This window comes from Petaurus breviceps, unplaced genomic scaffold (assembly GCF_028583685.1).
Source record: "Petaurus breviceps papuanus isolate PSGF00001 unplaced genomic scaffold, PetGlider_PUasm1.0 90700, whole genome shotgun sequence".
Classification (NCBI taxonomy): Eukaryota; Metazoa; Chordata; class Mammalia; order Diprotodontia; family Petauridae; genus Petaurus; species Petaurus breviceps.
The window spans coordinates 4966080-4974110 of NW_027187315.1; the positions used below are offsets into that span (position 1 = coordinate 4966080).

The 8031-nt window shown below is 38.3% G+C and overlaps 1 protein-coding gene across 4 annotated transcripts in view; it reads left to right on the top strand.

Moving 5' to 3' along the window:
- Positions 1 to 2600, top strand: part of DDX3X (DEAD-box helicase 3 X-linked) — a 78329-nt gene extending 75729 nt beyond the window's left edge. For all 4 annotated transcript variants that reach the window (XM_069065727.1, XM_069065728.1, XM_069065729.1 and 1 more), the window contains exon 18: positions 15 to 2600. In XM_069065727.1, the coding sequence (XP_068921828.1) occupies positions 15 to 94 (80 nt within the window). In that variant the 3' untranslated portion in view covers positions 95 to 2600. The remainder of the gene's footprint in view (positions 1 to 14) is intronic.
- The last annotated feature ends 5431 nt before the right edge of the window (positions 2601 to 8031 follow it).

Sequence of the window (8031 nt, forward strand, 5' to 3'; positions counted from 1 at the left end):
TTTGTTTGTTTAAGGTGGCTATGGAGGCTTCTACAACAGTGATGGATATGGAGGAAATTATAACTCCCAGGGGGTTGACTGGTGGGGTAATTGAATCTGCTCACAGCAGGTCACCCTACCAAACAAGCTAATATGGAAACCACATGTAACTTAGCCAGACTATACCTTGTGTAGCTTCAAGAACTCGCAGTACATTACCAGCTGTGATTCTCCACTGAAATTTTTTTTTTAAGGGAGCTCAAGGTCACAAGAAGAAATGAAAGGAACGATCAGCAGCCCTATTCAGAAGGTGGTTTGAAGACTTCATTGCTGTAGTTTGGATTAACTCCCCTCCCCCCCCCCCCTACCCCAAACTGCATTTATAATTTTGTGACTGAGGATCATTTGTTTGTTAATGTACTGTGCCTTTAACTTTAGACAACTTTTATTTTGATGTCCTGTTGGCTCAGTAATGCTCAAGATATCAATTGTTTTGACAAAATAAATTTACTGAACTTGGGCTAAAATCAAACCTTGGCACACAGGTGTGATACAACTTAAACAGGAATCATCGATTCATCCATAAATATTACAAGGAAAAACTTATGCGGTAGCCTGCATTAGGGCTTTTGATACTTGCAGATTTGGAAAAACAAAACCAAAAACCAAAAACAAACATCTTGAAGCATATCAATGGAATTAGTTTCTAATGTGGCAAACTGTACTAAGTTAAAGTTCTGATTTGCTCACTCTATCCTGGATAGGTACTTAGAACCTGATAGTCTTTAATAAGCCATTCCAGTCATGATGAGGTGATGTATGAATACATGCATACATTCAAAGCACTGTTTTCGAAGTTAATGCAAGTAAATACAGCAATTCCTCTTTCAATGTTTAGGCAGATCATTAATGTGAGCTAGCCAAATGTGGGCAGAATATTACAGGGAAAGTTTAAAGGTCTGATAACTTGAAATAGTTTTTAGGAGAATTCATCTATTTAGACTTTTTAAATGCCTGCCATAAATGAAAATTGAAATGGTAGAATGGCTGACCACAGCAGTGACCGGTCCTCTTTCAGGGCCTGACTGATTTTGGTCTAATAACGCATGCTAGTGTTGATGTTTTTTGGTCAAGAGGGTATGAACAGGAAGAATTATGCAGCAGGCTTTATTTTAATGCAGATTCACATTACTCTGTTCAAGCTGCGTTGAGATGTTAAACTGGCTTACTGTAGACTTTGTAAAAATGGCTCCAGAAGAGTAACAAACTGAAATCTTTTGAGATCACAGAGGTTGGAAATATGTACATAACTGCACAAGGTGTCAATTCTGCTATCAGTGCAGTTTTAGTCAGTTTTAGTTGCATAGGTTTCCATTGTATTTATAGTCTGTTTATGCTAAATCTGGCCAAAGATGAGTATTGTCCACCACTAAAAATGCCTCTGCCACTTAGAATTTCTGTGCTAACTTTGTGGCCAGAGTGCCGTGATCAAAACTCTCAATCTTTTATCAGTGGCATAGGAAGACGGCAAAAATCTCCTAAAGTGCAATAGATTTTCAAGTGTATTGTGCCTTGTTCTAAAACTTTTATTAAGTAGGTGCACTTGACAGTATTGAGGTCATTTGTTATGGTGCTATTTCAATTAGTCTAGGTTTAGGCCCTTGTACATTTTGCCCATAACTTTTTACAAAATACTTCTTTTATTGCACATTCAGAGAATTTTATATATATGTCTTGTGTGCGTGTCCTTAAACTTCCAATCTTATTTTGTCTCTTGGAGATTGTTGAACGCAGCTTGTCTAAGAAGGGGAAGGGACTAGATTCTAAAATTTATTTGGGACCATGGGAATGATAGTTGGGAAGAAAACTATTTGCACACGACAGATTTCTAGATACTTTTTGCTGCTAGTTTTGTGTAATATTTATTGAACATTTTGACAAATATTTATTTTTGTAAGCCTAAAAGTGATTCTTTGAAAGTTTAAAGAAACTTGACCAAAAGACAGTACAAAAACACTGGCACTTGAATGTTGAATGTCACCGTATGCGTGAAATTATATATTTCGGGGTAGTGTGAGCTTTTAATGTTAAGTCATATTAAACTCTTAAGTCAAATTAAGCAGACCCGGCATTGGCAGTGTAGCCATAACTTTCTGATGTTAGTAAAACAAAATTGGCAACTTGAAATTAAAACATGCCAAGGTTTTGATACACTTGTCTTAAGATATTAATGAAACACTTCTAAACACTGATGTGAAGTGTCCAGATTCTCAGATGTTTGTTGCGTGAGTTTTGTTTAGTTGTGTGGTTTTTTTTTTTTCTCCGTGAATGTCTGGCACATTGCAATCCTCAAACATGTGGTTATCTTTGTTGTATTGGCATAATCAGTGACTTGTACATTCAGCGGTATCATTTTAGCAAGTTTTATCAGCCAGCAATATTTTCAGTTCAAAATAAGGATTCAAAAATCATATGCAAGAATGGATTTAAACTTGCTGAATGTAAAGATTGAACTTCAAGTCACTGTAGGTTTTAGTAATTGCTTATTGTATTAGTTTAGATGCTAGCACTGCATGTGCTGTGCATATTCTGATTTTATTAAAATAAAAAGTTGAACTGCAGAGTCTACTTTTCTTTGTTGCTCTCACTTGTAGCCCAATATTAGGTAAAATAAATACAGATTCCTTTGTTAAAAATTCCTGTTACTTTTAACCTCATGAGTGAAATGGGAGAATTTTAAGTTTTTATCCTAACATCCAGTACAGATTAGTATATTGTTTCATAGAAATAACACTAAACTTTTTAGAGGCTCAAGTCATTAACCATTTGGATAAAGTGAGGCTGGATTTGGAGTTTAAATTCTGCATTTGCCACCAACTAGCTGTGACCTTGTACAAGTTCTTGACCTCTCCTTGTGTATAGTGAGTGGGATATACCAGATAATCTATTAGATTATAAACAGTTTTAAATATTGGCAGATAACTCAGGCACTGGTGGTAAAAAAAAAAATAGGTATACTGCACGGTACAAGGGGTAGGATTCAGGTTAGGTCCTATTGCACTAAATGTTGACGTAGCTAGGGGAGTTGTCTCTATGGCACGTGCTCCAGTTAGCTTTCTTCAAGAGCCCGATTCAATTTTAGAGACTATCAAGCACCTTTCTATTAAGGATATTTAGCTAATGATGATGGGGGTATGAAAAACTAATCCCTGTCAAGGAATTGATATTCTGAGGAGTTAAAAGTAGGTACACAAAAACAACTAAAAAGCAATTTCAAGAAAGTACTAGTAAACGGGAATCTAAGAATTCAGAGAAAAGGAGTGAAGCCTAATCTCACTTAGAAGGCAGTTATCTCAACTATGTGCTTAGTGAGTGGAACAGATAAGGAAGGAAGACCTGACAAGAATGTAGTCCAGTGCTGATATGATCTGATTGGTTTGGAAGAATTTTAAGTAGACTACTACAGTAAGCTCCAAGTGGATTTGACCCTAAACAAAATAGGATTTTTAAATAATGGAAGTTGTTGGCTCTTGGTATCAGTGGCTAAGGGAAAATACTCAACCAACCAGGGATTTAGGGGTGTTTTTATATATAGGTTATTATGTAAAATGAGCTTTTGTACAAAATGGAATTAGAATGAAGACTGTCAAACTGGGGAAATTGTTGATAACATTGGGTCACTTATCCCAATAGTCAAATGGTCATAAAGATGACTGGCTGGTAGAGGTTTCAGAGGGATTTAATCCCCAAAGTATCAGATTGCAAGAAATAGAAGTGCACTCTAGATCACTATTAAATTCAAATTAGCAACTGAAGCTTCATTTCAACGATCAAATTGGCAAAAGTGAATAAAGCCTGGAAATGTTTACAGGGTTGCAGGAAGACAGGCACATTAACAGTGTTGGAACTGGGAATTTGGAATTCTTTTGTCAAATCACTGAACTGCATTCTGGCCATTTTCCTCCTGTGCTGTTGCATGCCACTCTGGACCCTTGGTCACCAACCTGCGCTTCTGCCTCCTGCCTTGGGGCCTTTCATTCCTGATTGATGCGAGTTCACTATATCCAGCAGCCACAGATTCACCGCTCTGCACTCTGGCAATCCTATCAAGGATGTGGCAATCAATTGCTCAAGACAACTCACTATCCCTTTGACTTCCCAGAGCAAAATTTCCTGGCTACCATTCCCCTATGTGTGTTGTTTTCTTCTATGAGAATGTAAGCTCCTTGAGGGCAGGAAGTATTGCTTTTTGTATTATTTGTATCTCCAGTGCTTAGCACAGTGCCTAGCATGTAGTAAATGCTTAATAAATGCTTTAATTCATTCATTCTCTATCTTGCAATCCTACTACTGGGCACAAGGAGGCCAAAGACAGGCAAAGATCCACATTTTGTTGTAGTGAAGGACTAGAAACATGCCCAGAGATTGGGGAATACCTTAACGTGTGGCATAATAGAACATTGGGATATAAAAAGTGATGAATAGGAAGAATTCAGAAAAACATGGGAGGATTTGTAAGGAAGCAATAAAAGAGCTCTGGGAAGATCTGTATGAACAGATGTAGTGTGAAGTTATGCTGAACCAGAATAATGCCATTCTAATGTATATGAAAACTAAAAGCTGGATCAAGATGATAGGTATTGGTCCCTGAGAACATGAAATGCAATTATCTTGCCTGGGTTGAGGTGGGAAGATAGTATAAGGTGCAGGTGCCTTGGAGAGGGGAGAACTTGATATGAAGGGGTAGTGGGGGAGGCAGGCATATTCAGAAATGACTAATGTAAAAACAAAAGGTGTTACTGAAATTTCTTAAAAAAATAATGCCCAGGAAGTATTGTTTCAGATGTGATGAGTGCAGGTTACAGTGAAACAATTGCAGAAATTTTACTAACAGCTTTGGATTGCTTTAGCGCTTTTGGGTCACTACATGAGCCCCTTGACTCGTTAAGTCTGTAGTACATGAAGATCCCTTGACTCTTGGATGCAGCTGCTTCCTGTCTCATCTTAGCCTCAGGACTGTCTCAGCAAAACCTTGTTTTTCTCTGAAATCCTTTAAATCTCTTAACTTCGCTTTCTTCCACTCACTGATAATATTCACTCAATTTCCCATGTTTTAAATTGATAGCGTCCAGCTCCTCTACATTAATAGCTTCAAACTCAGAAATGAGCCATTAAATTGTACATAAAGATCTTTGTGGGCCACATTCTGACTTATTGGTATGGTTCAGTACACTTCGGAAGTATGGGGATTTTGGTCACTGTTCTACATCACCTTTTCAGTCAATAAATCAGTTTAGTTTCTACCTCCACGTCACATCTGCCTCCCCCCCCAACTTTCCAGTTGCCCTAATAAATCTGAATCAGTACAATAAATATCTGCAAAGCAACTTTATGTAAGATGCTTTGATAGCTTGCTGGGGATGTATAAACAAAGCTCTTGTCCTCAAGAGAGCATATATATTCAATGTTGGGGAGGGGGGAAGAGGTGATGGTGCTATAACTACAAAATGTAGAAAACTAGGGAACACTGATTAGAGGTAGCTTCCATGGAGGAGATGGGTTCAAATCCTGCCCCTGATTATTTTTGTTTGTTTGTTTTAAAGCAATTGGGGTTAAATAACTTGCTCAGGGTTACACAGCCAGTTATTTTGTGTGGGTGCCAAGTATCTGAGGCCGGAACCAATCCCGGGTCTCTCGAGGCTGGGGCCAGAGCTCTTAATCGCTGCACCACCTGGCTGCCCCTCCCTGATTCTTAGCTACATGACCTTCAGAAGTCACCACACTGCCACCAAATTGAATTTTTTCATCTTAAAACCTTAGGTAGAGATTGGAATACAGGTCCTATGAGTTCCCTTTTAATCGTATGTGATCCTATATAAAATCTGAAGAATGAGTTGTGTGACTGTAGATTGTAAAGCAATAGAGGGATCAATTTAGGGAACAGCTATCTGGACATTAAAAAATATGCAGGTATCTTATTGTATATCACCTTTGTTTCCAAATATATTCCTTTCTCCATTCCTCTGAGCCGTCTCTTTAATAAAAGGAGAAAAAGAAGATACAATTTCAGCAAAAACATCAACTGGGTCCAAAAGTGTGCAGTATTCCACATCCATAGTTCCCCTACCTCCTTAAGGAGTTGAGAGATACCAGCTCTTCTCTTGGGGCAAAACTTGGTCATTAAAATTATACAGTATTAGTCTTTTTGCTTTGCGCATTAGAGGGATTGCATATATTTTTCTGGCTTTCATGCTGCATTGATTCATAATAAGCCTTTTCCCATGCTTCTATAAATTCTACATTGGTTATTTTTTATCACATGCATTTGTTTAGCTATTCCCTAATCGACAAGTCATGCTCCTTATTTCCAGTTCTTTGCCACCACAAAAAAATACTGCTGTGAATATTTTGGTGTATGTGGGACCTCTTTCTCTGTCTTTGATCTCCTTGAAGTTATTTATACCTAGAGGTGGGATCTTTGGATTAAAAGGGTATGGACTTTTTTGTTCAGTTGTTTTCAGTTGTCAACTTTGTGATCCCGTTTGGGGTTTTCTTGGCAAAGAAACTGGAGTAGTTTGTCATTTCCTTCTCCAGCTCATTTTACAGATGAGGAACTGAGTTAAAAAGGGCTAAGTAACTTGCCTAGGGTCACATGGCTATTAGAGCCTGAGGCCAGATTTGATAGCTGGGAAGATGAGTTTTCCTGACTCCAGGCCTGCACTTGTGGATGTTTCAGTTGCTTTTTTAAAAAAAGGGGGAGCTCCCCCCACTCCCCCAAAGCTAGGTGGCCAAGTGAATAGAGGCCCTGGAGTGTCAGGAGGATCTGAGTTCAAATCTAACCTCAGACACTTAACACATTACCTGTGTGAACTTGGGCAAGTCACTAAACCGCAATTGCCCTGCTCTCCCCCCTCCAAAAAGCAAAAAAAAAAAAAAAAAGTATCCCAAATTGCTTTCCAGGATAGCTGGATCATTCATAGTACCCACCATCCAGCAATGTACTTGTTTTATTAATAGCTTTTATCATCTTTGCCTATCTGTTGGGTACTTTTCAGAAATTTCAGAAATGTTTTGATTTACATTGTTCTCATTCATAGTGATCTGGAGGCATCTGTCATATGTTTGTTAATAGCTTACAATTCTTTTGAGAACTGTTCATATCTTTTGTCTATCTCCTTTGGGAATGGTTCACCCTTATCAAAAGATTTTTCCCAATCAACAGTTTCTCCTCTTAGATAGATTCATTGATTTTTAAAATGCATTTTATTTCATCTTTTGTAATTCCTGTCTCTTATCTGGTTAAGAACTCTTGCCCTACTCATAACTGTTACAGGTGTCTGACCTCATTCCTTTAGATGTAATTGATAGAAAGCTGGGACTGGAACCAAGAAGAGCTAAATTCAAATCCAGCCTCAGATAGTAATTACTAGCTCTGTGACCCTGGACAAGTCACTTTAACTGTTGTTTGGCTGTTTTCACAGTTGTAAAATGGGAACAATCATAGCACCTATCTCACAGGGTTGTTTTGAGAACCAAATGTAATTTATTATTTGTAAAGTGCCCAGAACATAGTAGGTGCTACATAAATTCTTATTCCCTTTTTCTGTTTTATGTTACCTTTCATATTATCTGTTTTCAGCTTATTGTCATTAGTAGTCAGTCCACTTTTTGATTGGATGGGGTTGGGAAAGAGAGTGTGATGAAATAAGGTTGGACAGGCAAGCAGGAACCAGATTCATTGTGAAGTGGCTTAAATGGTGGGAGTCTGGGTCTTATCCTGAAGGCAAGAACTAATTAAGGTTCCTGAACTATGGGGTGACGTGATTGTCAAGGCCTGTACTTTAAGAAGATTATCTTGGTGGCTTTTCTCTTGGAGAAGAGGGAGACTGGAAACAGAGAGGCAGTCAATTGGGCTATGGACAGAGGTCCAAGTTAGAAGTTAATAAGCCAACAAACTAAGGAAGTGGCCATGTGGGTGGAGGGAAGACCCATGGGGAAGAGGTGGTAAAAGTAGGTTTGAAGAAGACTGGGCAATTGGTTGGATATGAGGTG